The following is a 15,909-nucleotide window of genomic DNA, read 5'->3' on the forward strand; positions in this document are numbered from 1 at the left end:
AAAAAAAAACCCCAATAAGATTTTTTGACCGCTTTTTTGACCGAATCCTTAAATTAATCGTCCGAATTATTCCGAATAATTCTCCTTCCGAATAATTCCCGAATCCGAATTTGCTAACTATGGTCATGATTTGGGGACTAAAGGTTTCTTTATTTCATGGCTACGCATCTATTTGGTGAGAAAAAGGTAGAATTCTACTATATTTATTTTATGGGAAAAAGAAAGCTATCCACTTGTGTATGTCTATGCCTATATAAAGGCGGGCACAAAAAGACTGCGCTGCCCCTGCCACCTGCATTAAAGATGCCTACGTGGCCTCCCATAGGTCTGCGCACTGGTGCAGTGGCCACACAAGCGGGTAGCGTTCTCTTGTCCTTATTTTATATACTAATAATGCTTAAGACAAAAAACTCTGGATCCCCATCCTTGCATTGGCTCCTTTTAACTAGTTAAACAGAAAGAACTTTAGGAATCAAATCACATACAAAATAGTTTCTTGAAACGAATAGAGGAGAGCATAAATTATTACAGAAGCCTTATGAGCAGAATCCAGATATGCACTGCATTCTAATTGTTCCTTCTGATGATTTTCAATTGAAGGGAAGATTTTCGGAAGGAATTCCAAGAGAAGAATCCGGATGTCAAGTCGATGCGTGATGTATGTACTTGATCCATGTTTTGTTTCATTTAGTGAGTACTTGATGATTCACTCATTTTATGATACTTACCATGTTTCAGATTGGCAAGGCTTGCGGAGAGAAGTGGAAAACAATGACCTATGAGGTTTGTAATTTGTTTAAGATAAGTTCTTTAAAAATTTTAGCCAATTCTCAGCATATGTAGTCAAATCTTGTAGTAATTTCTGTCATTGGTTGTTAGGCTCTTCTGAACTGCAACTTGTACAATCATGATAGAACATAAAGTTTTTTTCTGGGTTTTGGATTGGCTTTCTTTTAGAGTTTTGAAAAGAATTCCTAGTCTCCAAGTGTTCCATTGGAGTACAGGACAATAGTGTACACATGGGATTGCTGGTGCAGTTTACATTCATGATTAACCTAGCCCTTAAGGTGGTTAAAATAAGTATCATGACAGGCAGAAAGAAGGCTCTATGCTCACACACACAATGCTCATGTTCTCTATTAGTTTTTTTTTTGGAAACCAAATTCTGGTCCGATTAAAAGGGGCATACCAAGTGCCCAGTGCATGAGGCTCCAGTGACTGCGGAGTCTGGGGAGGGTCATAATGTACTCAGCCTTCCCCCCGCTTTGTGGAGTGTCCTAGCGGAGCTCATATTCTGCTCCTATGGTGGACTTAAATAATATATGAAATTTTTCATTGATGTGACTTCATTGCAATTTGGCTGTATCGTGAAGGGGTGAATGACCTGAAAATCTTTGAACGCTTTGAATATTGCTATGTACTATTGTATTCTACTTTTCTTACCTTTTTTATGTTCTGTTGGCTTTATGGGGTCTTCTTGTTTTTTCGTGGTTACTTCTTTTACCAGCCTAGTACTTGATCTAAGCTTTCTAAAAAATATATAAATAAATAAGAATAATAACAATAAAAAGAAGGGGGTACAACAATCCCATTTGAATCATATATCTTTAATATTAGGTTCTTCAATGTAGAATATTCATATTTGATTTCTAAGTCTTGTGGAAGTAGTTATAACACTTTCAAGGGGAAAGTTCAATACTATGATTTGTGCAATAACTGCGATACTATATTGCTATATATGAATCACGTACGTCAGATGCTTGAAGTGATCTTTGGTGGATGGGATCTGTGAACTTCCGAGGTCAAGTACTTGGTTATTTTCATTAAATTCAATTATCGATGATCAATTTTTGTCTCTATTGGAAGTGTAGTATCCATCTATCCATGGTAAGATGCTTGACCTTTGCTGGCGTAAGGCAATCCTTTTGTGGCATTTTTTATTATTTATCCTTTGGGTATACATGTACCCAACCCCCAACCCCCCCAAGGAAAAAAACAAGAAAAAGAGAGGAAATTATTCTTTGTTAGGAGGCTGAATAAGTGTCTGACTTTTGATCCTTTCCTTTTTTTTTTTTCAAGGAGAAGGTTCAATACTATGACATAGCCACAGAGAAAAGAGCCGAGTTTGAGGAGGCCATGCAAGAGTATATCAAGAGGAAGGTAGCTTGTTTGCTGAAGCTTTGTTTCTTTGTTTGAATTTTTCTATTTTTGTACCAATTTCCGTTTTCCATTTTCCATGCTTCGGACATCTGGTTTTTTTTTTTGTGTGATGAGATGATAATTTTGATGGTGTGAAGTTTTATCATGGTGGCAACTTGGAATATGCAAACTTATTGTCATTTAAATGCAGGAAAGAGGTGAGGATCAAGAAAGTGAAAGCGAGGATTCGGATTATTGAAAGCCTATAATGATTGGTTGGGTTGGTAGAAGATGGTCAAAGTAGAATTAGAATGCACTGACACAGGTTTATATTAACTTCATAGGACAGAAATGCTTCTCATTGCATCCAAGTTATGCTCTTCTGTAACATTTTCATTGTATATCATTTTACTCATTAATTAGAATTAGATTGTGAAGAAATCTTTTATTTGGACTTCCCACAATTGAAAAGCTATCACCAAAGACCACTTTAGAACTTTTTTTTATTTTTTTATTTTTTTTATTTCAATGTCGCGAGAGAGAGAGCACAATGGGGGTTGTCTGTATTTTAACACATTCAGAGTACTTTCATGATGTTACTTCTTGCCTTGTCATTGGAGCAATATCTATACAATGTTATATGGTCTTCCCATGAACAAGAAGGTATCCATCGCTGATGGAGATTTTCCCATAATTTATGCTCCATCCTATCTACAGATTCTCACAATATATGCAAAGAAAGTGAAGTTGATCTTTTTTTTTTTTTTAGAGAAATACCCAAGGCCACCAAAAATCAATTGACATTGCCAACAAGAAGCTTAGAATCAAAACCCAATCAATTTATTTTTTATTCGAGTCAATTTTAATTCCAATTTTTTTCCCGGTTCACTTGACCCGTGGCTCAAGCCTAATCCAAACCATCCCTCTCCTTAAAAAAAAAAAAAAAAAAAAAAAAAAAAAAAAGAAAAAGAAAAAGAAAAAAAAGAAGAAGAAGAAGAAGAAGAAGAAGAAGAAGAAGAAGAAGAAGAAGGATGGCATAGTCTGACATGGTTTTGAGACCGACATGGTTTTGAGAATGGGATTGATTAAGGCTGATACTAATCTGATATTGATTCGGATTACCCTGGATCGGATAAATTTTTTTTTACCATTTTATAACTGATTTTACTTTTAGAACTATTTTTTTACCATTTTACTTTTGATTTGTATCAATCCACCAATATGGTAACAATCAAGAATCAAGATTGATCAAGGCCAATACTAACCTGATCCAGTCCATTTTGACCAATCATATCCAATCTGATTTCTCAAGCCATACCTTCAAGCCTGAGCCAATTGGTGGTGGTGGTTGTAGTTATACCATCCAAGGGCATGGGCATCATTTCATGGGACCCTGTGAGAGGGCATCAAGTATTTAGTTATCGAGTATTAGATCGACATTGGTATCTTTAGTTCTTGTCTATCAGAACGTTATCAGTATCTGTATCGATACGGTACTGATCTCAGATCGACCCATATCAGTCCAGATCGGTCAATTCTACCCTTAGGTATTTTTCATAATTTTTTTTCCAACGATATTATTTCTGTTCTGATATCAACGCCTGATACTGGAATATTCAAGTATCGGGATTGATCTAAACCAATCCAATACCGATAACCAAAACCATTGAGGGCATAAGTTTCTTCTTGGATCCTTAAGCCGTAACAATAACTCTCTCCCAAAGTTGGAATCCGAGTGGGATTATAATTTTTATGTTTGTTGGTAAGATATGGTTGTACGAGCGTACTTGGATCCTCATGGGGAAGTAGGCACCACGACATCACAAAGTTCCAACTGTTCCTCAACTCTCTTTCTCTCTCTAACAGTGGCTATCCAAGGTGGACTAGAATTCCATTTTCATTACATCTCTCTCTCTCTAACAGTGGTTATCCCAGGTGGACTAGAACTCCATTATCATTACTCCCGGGAACACTTTAAATACAGCTTCAGCCCTCTGTGAAGTTGTTCGATCATACTCGTCAATATTCTTCTGTTCATAATTGTGGTCCCTCCAATCATACTCGTCAATATTCTTCTCCTCATCATGGTTTCCGCCAACCTACAGCCCAGGTATTAATGTCTTCTTCTCTATTTCAATGCATATAATGATTAGTAGTTTCTATTTACTGTTGTTCTGGTGCAACTCCTTCCCCAATGTTGGCCTTCTTTCCATTTATCATTGAGATCCACCTCTCTCTCTCTCTCTCTCTCTCTCTCTCTCCTTTTTATTCTTCTTCTTATACTTTTATATTCTTGGGTTTCTTTTGTATAAAGCACTTCTCCTAACCATGCTTCCATCGTTTCTTTGATTGTTGCAGGACTACACTATAATCTCAGTAACTTCAAGCAACAAGCATGAGTTCTTCATCAGTTTCCATACTTAATATCTTGGTTTTGTCTATCTTCTTTGCTGCCCAATGCTGTGCAACCCAAGAAGATTCCTCAAATTATTATATTACTTGGAAAGCTTTTAGTATTGATGGAGTCAATTTAACACAAGGGTATGAAAACTCCCACGTGATTGTTGTTGCCAAGGATGGAAGTGGTGATTCACTTACTGTTCAAGGTGCTGTGGATATGGTTCCTTCTAATAATAAAGAGCGAGTAAAAATTTTCATACAGCCCGGTATTTACAGGTTAGTATACATAAAAAAAATCTCTCTAAATTTTTTCAATTGTGAATTTATGATAGTTAAACTTGTTTACAATATTTCTAGGGAACGTGTAACTGTTCCAAGAACCAAACCTTATGTATCATTCATTGGAAAGCAAAACTCCCAAACTGTGATTACTGGGCATACTAAAGCTTCTGATAAAGATTCCAATGGGAGAGAAATTGGAACTGTTTATACAGCTACCGTTAATGTGGAATCTGATTACTTCTGTGCTACAGAGATCACTTTTCAGGTAAACAAATCATTAAAAATCTCTCTCTCTCTCTCTCTCTCTCTCTCTTTCTCTCTCTTCTTGGAGTTATAATATGTGCATAATATGTGCAGAATACAGTAGTTGAAAAGCCTGGGATGAATGGGGCACAAGCACTTGCATTCAAAATCTCTGGAGATAAATCCATGCTCTATAAAGTAAGGTTTGTTGGGTCACAGGATACACTCTTGGATGATTCAGGAACACATTACTTCTACCAATGTCATATTGAAGGTGCTATTGATTTTATATTTGGCACTGCAAAGTCACTCTATCAGGTATTAAGAAACTTTGAATTATTTCATTAACTTAGCTTTATGCATGAAAGATGACATTGAAAGTGTGTGTTTCTTGAACCAGGATTGCACCATTACCTTAACAGCTGAAAAAGCTGGATCAATAGCAGCTCATCATAGGGAATCAGAAGATGAAGATTCAGGGTTTTCATTTGTCAATTGCAAAGTGAATGGGACTGGCAAAGAAGTTGACCTAGGAAGAGCTTGGGGTAAATATGCAAGAACTGTGTATTCCTATTGTGATTTGGATATCAACATATCTGAGCAGCGATGGAGTGACATGGGTGATGAATCAAGTAGAAGGTAATAACTTATCTCCAATGATAATATAAATTAATAAGAATAAGATTATTTTTCCTTAAGAATAGAAACATAAAATCTAATTGTTAAACTTTCCATTCAATATAGGCATAGTAGTTACTTGGAACTAAAGTAGTTTTGATCTATGGATTTGCAGGACTGTTCAATTTGGAGAATATGAATCTAGTGGCAAAGGAGCAGGACAAATGGGACGCTTCATGAGAAAAAGAGCAAAACATATGAAACACAAGCCATGGGTCAAGCCATTGAGTTATCAAGAGGCGATGCCTTTTTTGGATAAGACTTTCATAAATGGTGATAAATGGCTAAGAGTTTAATAAATGCCATATCCATGGATCAGGAACGTTCACATACATTCACATACCTGAAGATTCACTGCTCTCAGAGTTTAGCAATGCTTTTTTTTCGATGCAAGTTTTTTTTAGGTGTAATCGAAATTGAACGTTTAATAAATGGTTTTGTACAATGACATCAAAATCGTTTATTGAAGTGGAGTTTTTTTATTTAAGTGACTTCCTTAAATTTATTTATTTTTCATTGAAATGGATGTAAATTTAACATTGATTTGATTTTGTTTATAATTATATGTTTTCTTTTAATAATTGTAAAGTTGTAGTCATATATATATTTATATATTTTTTAATTTAAAAGGTTTGAATGTCTTATAGTTTTTTTAGTGGGAAATTAATCTGTTTTAGGTTGTTTACTTAAATTGGTTTACTGTTCGTTGAAATAGTGATTTGACTATTTGATAGAACGGTCTCACTTTTGAAACAAAAACTGAACCATTTATCAAATGGTTTCATAGTTTCGATTCAAATGACTCGCCGACTCAGTATCCAAAGGGTAGTTGGAGGTTAAAAGGAAAAAAAACCTAGTTGGAGGAGTGTGATTGTTTGTTAATGCAAAAAATAGAAGAAAAACAAAGTTTCAAAATCGGAAGTGGAAATTGTTTTGTGAATGGAGGAATCCAACAGTAGTGATCTTTTTATTTGATCTAGGATCCAGTGGTACTCTAACCATTAATAGAAGTCAAACCAAATTAGGGTACAAGACTGCCCACAACCACAGTTTACGTGTGATGCTACATCACCAACCAATAAACCCTAAACTCAAATTTACTTAAAAATGAGATAGAGTAGAGATGGTAATCTCCAGTTTCAAAATCAAATTCTTTTCTAATTTGGAATTTTCTGACTAACTTGATATGGGGTAGTCCCGACTCAATTGTAATTCGGGTTGGTTTAAAATGGTGAGGTTTGAATGGTTTAACCAGAAAAAATCTCATCTATCCCAATGCTGGAATTAGTTTCATGAGGCCATCACGATCTAATGTCCTTAGCCTATTTTTATTGCCAATTGGACCTGGCTGACCCTTTTAACAACGATGTTTGGGTTTATGCCAAAATCTTCGATCCTGGTAAGGAGATTGGATTCGCTGCATGTACAATCACTTGGTCATACGTGTGAGCATTTAACATCTATCCCACTTTTTACTATTAAAAGAGTAAAGAAATGTATATTTAGAAGCAAAAGGGACAGGTTTTGGATGCTCACATGTACAATCAGATAATTGTACGAAAAACATATCCAATTTTCTTAGCAAGTGAGTAATTAATGCTCTACGTTGAGTAATATTAATTTCATAGCTGGCCCTTGACAGTGTAAACTAAAACAAATTTGTGCAAATAAAATGAAATAAGATCATGGACAAGGAAAAAATCTGCCTGCTTGCATCCTCTATTCCTAAACATAGTTGGACATGAAAATATCCAACACATGTGGAGGCAGTTAAATCTTTTCACATCCAATACGGACAGCCTTCTTTCTACCATTATTATGATGGTTTTTCTGTCTCTCTTTGACTGTAAATTTGTAACATGCGTTTCATTCTTAGATATAGACATCATAGCCTACAAATTAGTCTATTATCTTTTATTGGATTTTCTTTTTTCCTTCACAGCCCAGCTAGGCTACTGATCCGAGTAGGGTCTATTTGTGTTTTGGTTTCAATATAATTTGATCATGTGTTCAATGTGAGCACTGTGGGATGATAAGTATGGCTAGTAGGTTGGATTTGTGCTATTTATATGGTTTTTTTTTGGGGGGGGGAGGGGGATGGTTGAAGGAGGGGAGGTTTGGACTTTTGGGATTATGAGTCAATCAAACAGCACATAATGTAACTAGACCTAATGGTGTAGTTCAGTTGGCAAGGGAGCATGCCTAAATCAATATGAGTCTTGAGTTCAACTCTTCTATTTTACCCCTTTGAGGTCAGCTCACGTACTCATTCCCTTGGGGTTAGCATTACGAAGTTAGACATTCTCTCATAGTGAGGTCTACTTTCCTCGCATGTTCAAAATTCAGGAATGAACCCATGGAAAAAATTTCTATAAAGAAAAAAAAAGAGACTTCATGCCAAAATAATGAGTGGGCTCAATGTGTGATGTGCAAATTTTTGTTCCCTACATTGGCAGCATGGGGAGCCTTCTCTCATAATTTAATTTAATTAATGGGAAGAGAATGTTGCTTAGTTACATAGTTCTTGTGTCGACACATAAGAGTGCATGAAATTACTGCTTTACTCTAGTGATAAAAAAAAATTTCATCCACATTGATGCCCTTTTGCTCTCTCATTAGCACCATGCTGATAGAGGGGTCACGTGACCAAGCAATGAACTCTCACCATAATTTAACATACAAAAAGAGATAATACCGAGATTAAAATGGAACAAATCGACTGTGGAAAAGCAATTGAGAATTTCCAATCCATATACGTATTAAAAGGAAAAAGGTTTTCCAAATGCCCACTAACTTATTATCATTATTATTTTCTTATTTGTTCGTGGCCAAAATGCTTTTCACTATTCCCTGACACTCATCCAAGTGCAACGGTGACCACTATGTTAGAAGAAAGCTCGAGCAAAACTTGGCCTTATACTGAATACTTGGAATCACTATTGGATTGATTCTATGACTACTTGATGATAGAAGAAAGGATTTATAGCTTTGTTAATTTCATAAAGAAGTGTGGAAATATGTTTGCTTCAACCATAGATAGAACGTTAAGGCTTAGGTCTCTAGATTTCTCAAAAGTGATGTCCAATTAAAATTTACCCTCTGAGTTCAAGATCTAAACTTAACTTGATCACGTGATCATGACCTAATAAGGTGTTGAAATTTAATAAATCTTTTGAGTTCCTTTGGAGATTGATTACACGTACATTAGGTATTTTATGTGTTCCAAATTGTTTTTTTTTTCTCTTCTGAGTGGAAGGGGGTGGTTGCTCCAGTATGGCCCAAAATATTTTCCACATGGCTTGTGGAATCCAAATTTTGGCGATAAGTAAATTTCAATGTTCAATATCCCGAATAGAATTAATCATATAATAATTTAAGGCTTAGAAACTTAGAAAATCTAGTCCCTATGGATAGCATAGTTTAGTAAATATTTGAAGTTTAATTAATTTCATTGTTGGCCCTTTTGGCAGTGTAAACTGAAAAAAAATTGTGCAAATAAGATGAATGATTAATTATGATGTTTTTTCAGTCTCTCTTCAACTGTAACTTTGTAAAATGCGTTTCGTTGACGTCATAGTCTACAAATTAGTCCATCCTCTTTGATTTAAAAAAAAAAAAAAATCATTTCCAAGGCCGTTAGGCTACTATTTTGAGAGGGTCTATTTGTAAAGATATAAATAGATAGTCGATTGATTTACATTCCTATCCGCTTAGGGATATTCTTATCTAGTTGGAAGGATATTTGGATCGAAATTCAAATTATTCAGAAAATAATTATCCAATCTGAATAGATAATCAATTATAATAAAAAAAATTAGATAATTAATGATCTTGAGGGTTCTTGAAGTTTTGACATAGTTTAGAGAATGAAGGAAAGAGCTAAGATGACTTTCATCATCATAGGCTTCAAGTAAGAACAACTTTTTACGATGTCCGGGGACAAATTTCTCATTGTAGTTATAGCATTAACCCTTCCACGTCTCTCTTGCATTTTTGCAGGCGATAATCTTCGAACTAGAAGAGTAGAACCATTGGGGATTGTTTCATTATTTTCCGTAAGAGTTCCTTCCACATCTGATGCTAGGGAACTTTGTTGTTGCAAGGAGTTACGAGCTTCGTACAAGCGTGCTAACCCAATAGCAACACGGGTCGCCCTGCCAAAACGTCTGCCTTAATGTTGTCCTTTAACCAATTGATGAAGCAACTCACCTATGACTTGGGGGTAAATACCCCACTTTTGATAACAACTTTTAAAATGTAGGTTGAAAGTCACACCCCGTACCAAGTTGCTGCACTTTAGCCAACTCCCAAAAAAAATCCTGGAATTGAGTTGGTCCAAAACGCACATGCAATCTTTCACAAAAAGCCTGCCAAGACAAACTAATCTCACCTTATTTAAATAATTGACATCAGAGTTGAGTGTCTCCTTCTAAATGAAAAGAAGCCAAGCCACTCACTCTTCCTCAGGTGTCTAAGAACTTAAAAAATTATTCAACCCATAGTCCAACTAGTGGTGTCCTCATCTCCATTGAAACGGGGAAAGTCAAGCTTCACCAATTTTGGCATGAAGGAACGTTGTGAGGTCGTTGTAAGCAAGGGTGGTCGAATACTAAGGTTCTAGGTTGGTGCTCGAGAGCTCTGTCCGACTTCTTATTCCGTGGGAGGTGCGAAGCCGCTCATCATCTCAAAAAATTCGGTCAATTTGTTTAGAAGTTCCAGCTGCCCATCAAGTTTTGAAAGAATTTGTTGTTGACTAACTTCTCCTTCTATCCGTTCCATAGTTTTTAAGGCGTTGCTAAAGCGTCGCCTTACTAGTGCCTTGGCACTGATGCTGTCTAGAGATGCTAAGGCAGTGTTCCGCCTTACGTTAAGTGGCGCCTTATGGGTTTTTTTTTTAAATACATTTTAAAATTACTTGAAGAAGATTCCAAATATAGATTTTTTATTGGTAGGTGTATGGTTTTGTTAATACTTGAGATGTATGGGATCAACTTTACTCCACCAAAAATAACCAAAACAAACAAAACAAAAACACGATTCACAAACAGGGTTTGGATTTTGTCACGGGTTTTAAGAAAGGGCTTTGAGAAGGAATCAAGGAACAAAGAAGAACCACTGATCCAGGCGACCATTTTGCTCCGGCAGTGGTGGGCTTCATTCTTCTTTGATAGGAGTAGAAATATAGTGGATGATCTTAGGGCTTAGACACTCATTTTGGTATCATAGAGGTAAGTATAATAAATACTGGTATTTTTTATGTCTTCTTTTCTTTATATTTATAATTTTGTTTCATAATTATGTACTTATATTATATGTTAATATGTTAATTTGTTATGATGATTGATGATTGATGATTGATGATTGATGATTGATGAAGATGAAATTAGTTTATTCACTTTATTGATTTGTTTTCATGATGAATATCTTACATTGGTATGAATATGAACATTTAATATTTATTTAACATATGAGTAATAGGATTCAACTAGGATTTGAGCCAAATAGATTGGTTTTATAAAAAAAAATTACACAGGAACACTTTAGTCAATAAGGCGACGCTTTATGTCCGTCTTATCGCTAAGGCACTCCAAAAGACCTACAAACGCCTCCGTCACCTTACTGCCTTAAAAACTATGATCCATTCCATTCCCTCGTACATGTTCTGGCTCTGATACTAAGCTGGTATGCACTGGACTTGCCTGCGCTTACCTATCTTGACAAGGAAAGAAATAGAATAGACTAGAGATAAAGTAGGTATTTGATTTGCTTAATAGAGGAAGCTAGCCTCAGGCAACAAAAGAGACGGTTACACAACTTATCTTAGTCACAACTCACAACTCACCACTAGCTAGTGTATTCTATAACAAACGCACAAAGACTTGACAACACACTCCCTAACAACTCTTCCACTAACCCATATCCACTCAATAATTTACTCTAATTAATCCACTTTGACTCAAGAACTTACTCCAATGACAATACTAATAACTACTAAATAATAATGCAAGATGTGTATATGATACACGTAACAGTCACTGATGTGAAGTCTGCATGCATGCATGGGTAACGCTATTGTTTCTGTAATTTCCTCTGCTACCCTTCGTGCCTCCCCCGCTCTCAAGGAGAGTAGAAGAATCCCAGGTGAAAGCCGGACACTCTCTCTCTCTCTCTCTCTTTAACCGTGGAATCTCAGGTGGTTTAGAACTTGGTTCTCATTACATGCACTCCAGACCATAAATACAGCAGCAGCTAGCTAGCTCTCTCTCTCTTATATATTCAAGTTACAGGTCAGGTACTGTTGATCTTCTCTAAGTGATCAAGAGATCGAGTTCTCTCAATATTGATCACTTTTCTCTTATTTTGACTCCCGTTTTATCTCCAAATTCTCAATCGAATATGTCAGTTACATTGGTTATACCTTCTCATAGTCTCTATCATGTTGTAAAACGTCTGCTCAATTAGTGGTATGATACCTGGGTTCTTTCCTCTATAATGAAGCTTACATATAGAACACTTCTCGTAGCCGTGTATTCCTCTCCTCTTTGATTTCTTGCAGGACTTAACTATAACCTCAGTGATTTCAAAAGAAACAAGAAGCATGGGTTCTTCCTCAGTTTCCATAGTCATTTTATTGGTTTTATATATATGCTCAATTCTATGCAGCCCAAGGAGATTCTGTAAAGTATTATATCACTTGGAAAGATTTCAGTATTGATGAACATGATAGGAGATTCAATGCAACAGGAAGGTATAACGGTACCCAAGTCATTATTGTTGCCAAGGATGGAAGCAGTGATTCACTTACTGTTCAAGGTGCAGTGGATATGATTCTTCCTAATAATGAAAAAAAAGTGAAAATTTTTATACAACTGGGTATTTACAGGTTAGTATAATTATAACTTATTTATTTTATTTTATTATTATTTTTTTTAACCAAGGTGTCCAGGTTAGCTTACGCACACATTCACATATGCACAACTGGGAAATCGAAGCTGGAACCATGTGCCTTAACCATCTGGGCAACCCACGGATGTATTTTTTTTTTTTTTTTTTTTTTTTATTGGGTTCAATTTAACAATCTCTTATAGCTTCAATTTTTTGCTCCCCAACACACACACACTCTGTCTCTCTCTCTCCATGATAACTAATAAATTTCTTTACAATATTTTTAGGTAAAATGTAACTGTTCCAAGAACCAAACCTTATGTTTCATTCATAGGGAAGCAAAACTCCCAAACAGTGATTACTGGTTATGCTAAAGCTTCTGATAAAGATGCCAATGGGACAGAGATCGGAACCTTTGGTTCAGCTACCGTCAATGTGGAATCTGATTACTTTTGCTCTACAGAGATCACTTTTGAGGTAGGTAAATCATTCAAAAAATTAAACAATAAAGTGAAACCATAGTGCATTCTATGACTAACTTAAGGAAGTTCTGATTTGCAAGTTCATAATATCCATGTTTGCAGATTACAGTAGTTGCAAAGCCTGGGATGAATGGGGCACAAGCAGTTGCATTCAAAATCAGTGGAGACAAATCAATGTTCTATAAAGTAAAGTTTGTTGGGTCGCAGGATACCCTCTTAGACGATAAAGGAACACATTACTTCTACCAATGTTACATTCAAGGATCCATTGACTTTATATTTGGAAATGCAAATTCACTCTATCAGGTATTGGGAAATGAGTCTTGGTGAATCTTCAACGTCCCTGGTCCGTGGATATAGCATTTATTTTCTCTCTCCTTATTGAATAGATGTCATATCCATGGATCAGGAACGTTCACATACGTCAAGATTCACTGCTCTCTCAAGAAATTTAATTTATTTCATAAGCTAATCTATGCGTATGAAAGCTTTTGTGATTCAGATATTAAAAGGTTGTGTTTATTGAAGAAAGATTGCACCATCACCTCAACAGCTGAAAACTTTGGAGCAATTGCAGCTCATTATAGGAAATCAAAAGGCGAAGATTCAGGATTTTCTTTTGTAAATTGCAGAGTAAATGGGTCTGGCAAGGAAATTGACCTGGGAAGAGCTTTGGGTAAATATGCAAGAACTGTGTATTCCTATTGTGATTTGGATATCAATGTATCTGAGCAGCCATGGAGTGATTGCGAAGATGAGTCAAGAAGAAGGTAACAACATATCTCTATTGATATCCTGCATTGATGGAACTAAAGTTGTTTTGATCAAACTAATTGAACTTGGCTATTGATCTGTAGGACTCTGCAATTTGGAGAATTTGAATCTAGTGGCAAAGGTGCAGAACAGATGGAACACTTCTTGGGAAGAAAAGCAAAACATATGAAACAAAAGTCATGGGTCAAGCCATTGAGTTTTCAAGAAGCAAAGTCTTTTTTGGATAAGACTTTCATAGATGGTGATGGATGGATAAGAGTTTAGTGAAGGTTGTTAAATGGTTAGGTGCAAATGGTTCTATTTGCTGCAAGATTTTTTAGGTGAAATTGAAATCGAATCCGAATCATTTTTAATAAACGGTTTTAGATAGTGGAATCAAAACCAATTATTTATTATTATTATTTTTTTATTCAAATGGCTTCTTTCCTTTGTAATTTTTCGTTAAAATGGATGTAAACTTAATATTCAATTAGAATTGTTATTGTTATATAGTTTGTTAATAATTGTTCATTTATATTTGTTTTTATGTTTTCTATTTTTTATTCAAAAGTTTGAATCCCTTTTAATTTTTAGTGGGATTTGTTTATTCTAATTATGAATGATTTAACTTACTATGTATATATTAATTGGTTTTAGACGATTTACCGTTGATTTAAATATTTAATTAATAGGTGTAAATAATTTGACTCGACTCTGTTCAATTTTGATTTAATTTTGACACCCTCAAGTTTAGCACCTCCTGAAGTTCTAGAATTGAAATTAGAAACTGTTTAGTGAATGGAGTAATCCCGTATGAAGGCAAAAAAAAAAACAAAAAAAAAAAAAAAAAAAAAAAAAAAAAAACAAAAAAACAAAAAAAAAAAAACAAAAAGGAATCCAACGGTCAACAACCAATAAGTCCTAAACTCAAATTACTTTAAATTTAAAAATAAATAAATAAATAAAAGGGAGATAGAATAGAGGTGGTCCCCAGCTCTTGAATCAGATTTCTTTTCTAATTCGGGATTTTCTGGCCAACAACTTGATATGGTATAATCCCGATTCAATTCTAAACTGGGTTGGTTTAAAATGGGGCGGTTTGGATGGTTTAACAAGAAAAAGATCTCATACATCCCAATGCTGTAATTAGGTTGTGGCCATCACGATCGGATGTCCTTGGCATATTCAAAAAAATGGACTAGACCGACCGGCCGGTTAAGTTGACTAGACCGGGAATTTACCAACGAACCTCTGTTCCACAAGCAGCACTCTTACAATTAGATGAATTTCATTGTATGCTAGGATCCCTCATTGTACACTGAAGTTAGTAGTTTTCAAAGTCAAACCTACTTGTTTTGTAATTTTTTTTCTTATCTAAGTAGATCTTGGCAATTTTCCCTTAAGCTTTAACTAAGATTTAGAGTATAATTGTGAATTTATTTTCACATGAAAATTCAGGCTAACCGGCTAAGCCGCTTAGTAGATGAGGGTGACGATGACCTGTAGTCGCAGGTTGGCCATGTTCTGTCAATGTTTGGGTTTTTTGTTCAAGCCATTGTGACCGGCAGGGACCATTGGAGAACTTGGCCAATCTATCACCTCATTGGCCGTGTTAACAACAATGACACTAACTTCATTTTAAGAAATTGAGTAATTACTATTATGCGAACAAGGAAGATCGTTAGAGTTCAAATTTCATGGTTGATCCTTTTGACCTAGTGTAAACTGAAAGAAATTTGTGCAATAAATATGAAGGATTATGTTATGATCCTATATCAGTCATAAATGGGGGCTGATTTCACATCAATTTTGCAAGAAAATTAACATGGATTGATATGGTCTTGGATTCTTTAATCTTATAAGTCGGTTTATGGAGTTGAGTTCTTCTAGATTAGTATAAGATTATAGATATGATTTTTCTACCTCTCTTCAAAAGCATTTAATCATGAGTTCAATGTGACCATTGTGGGAATGAGTGGAGACATAATGTAACTAGACCCAAATTTATTTATTTAATTTTTTTTTTGGGTAAACTAGACTCAATTGT

General features: G+C 35.3%; 3 protein-coding genes across 3 annotated transcripts in view; all 3 read left to right on the plus strand.

The window, feature by feature from the left end:
- Nucleotides 1–2,622, plus strand: part of LOC122058868 (high mobility group B protein 14) — a 9,743-nt gene extending 7,121 nt beyond the window's left edge. Inside the window, exons 3-6 of the mRNA XM_042621569.1 lie at nucleotides 601–658; nucleotides 739–783; nucleotides 2,080–2,160; nucleotides 2,351–2,622. Coding sequence (XP_042477503.1) covers nucleotides 601–658; nucleotides 739–783; nucleotides 2,080–2,160; nucleotides 2,351–2,398 — 232 coding nt within the window. The 3' untranslated portion in view covers nucleotides 2,399–2,622. The remainder of the gene's footprint in view (nucleotides 1–600; nucleotides 659–738; nucleotides 784–2,079; nucleotides 2,161–2,350) is intronic.
- A 1,912-nt stretch (nucleotides 2,623–4,534) lies between these two features.
- LOC122058997 (pectinesterase QRT1-like) lies at nucleotides 4,535–6,038 on the plus strand. Its single transcript, XM_042621707.1, has 5 exons — nucleotides 4,535–4,815; nucleotides 4,897–5,086; nucleotides 5,179–5,382; nucleotides 5,465–5,703; nucleotides 5,858–6,038. Exons 1-5 carry the CDS (start codon nucleotides 4,535–4,537, stop codon nucleotides 6,036–6,038), a joined length of 1,095 nt encoding a protein of 364 aa, XP_042477641.1.
- Nucleotides 6,039–12,918: 6,880 nt separating this feature from the next.
- On the plus strand, nucleotides 12,919–14,298 carry LOC122058998 (pectinesterase QRT1-like; the record flags this gene model as incomplete). Its single annotated transcript, XM_042621709.1, has 4 exons — nucleotides 12,919–13,104; nucleotides 13,212–13,415; nucleotides 13,638–13,879; nucleotides 13,967–14,298. Coding segments are annotated over 4 exons (813 nt in total), but the record flags the coding sequence as incomplete, so codon positions are not given.
- Nucleotides 14,299–15,909: the final 1,611 nt, after the last annotated feature.

The sequence above is a fragment of the Macadamia integrifolia genome, chromosome 13 (assembly GCF_013358625.1).
Source record: "Macadamia integrifolia cultivar HAES 741 chromosome 13, SCU_Mint_v3, whole genome shotgun sequence".
NCBI classification, from domain to species: domain Eukaryota; kingdom Viridiplantae; phylum Streptophyta; class Magnoliopsida; order Proteales; family Proteaceae; genus Macadamia; species Macadamia integrifolia.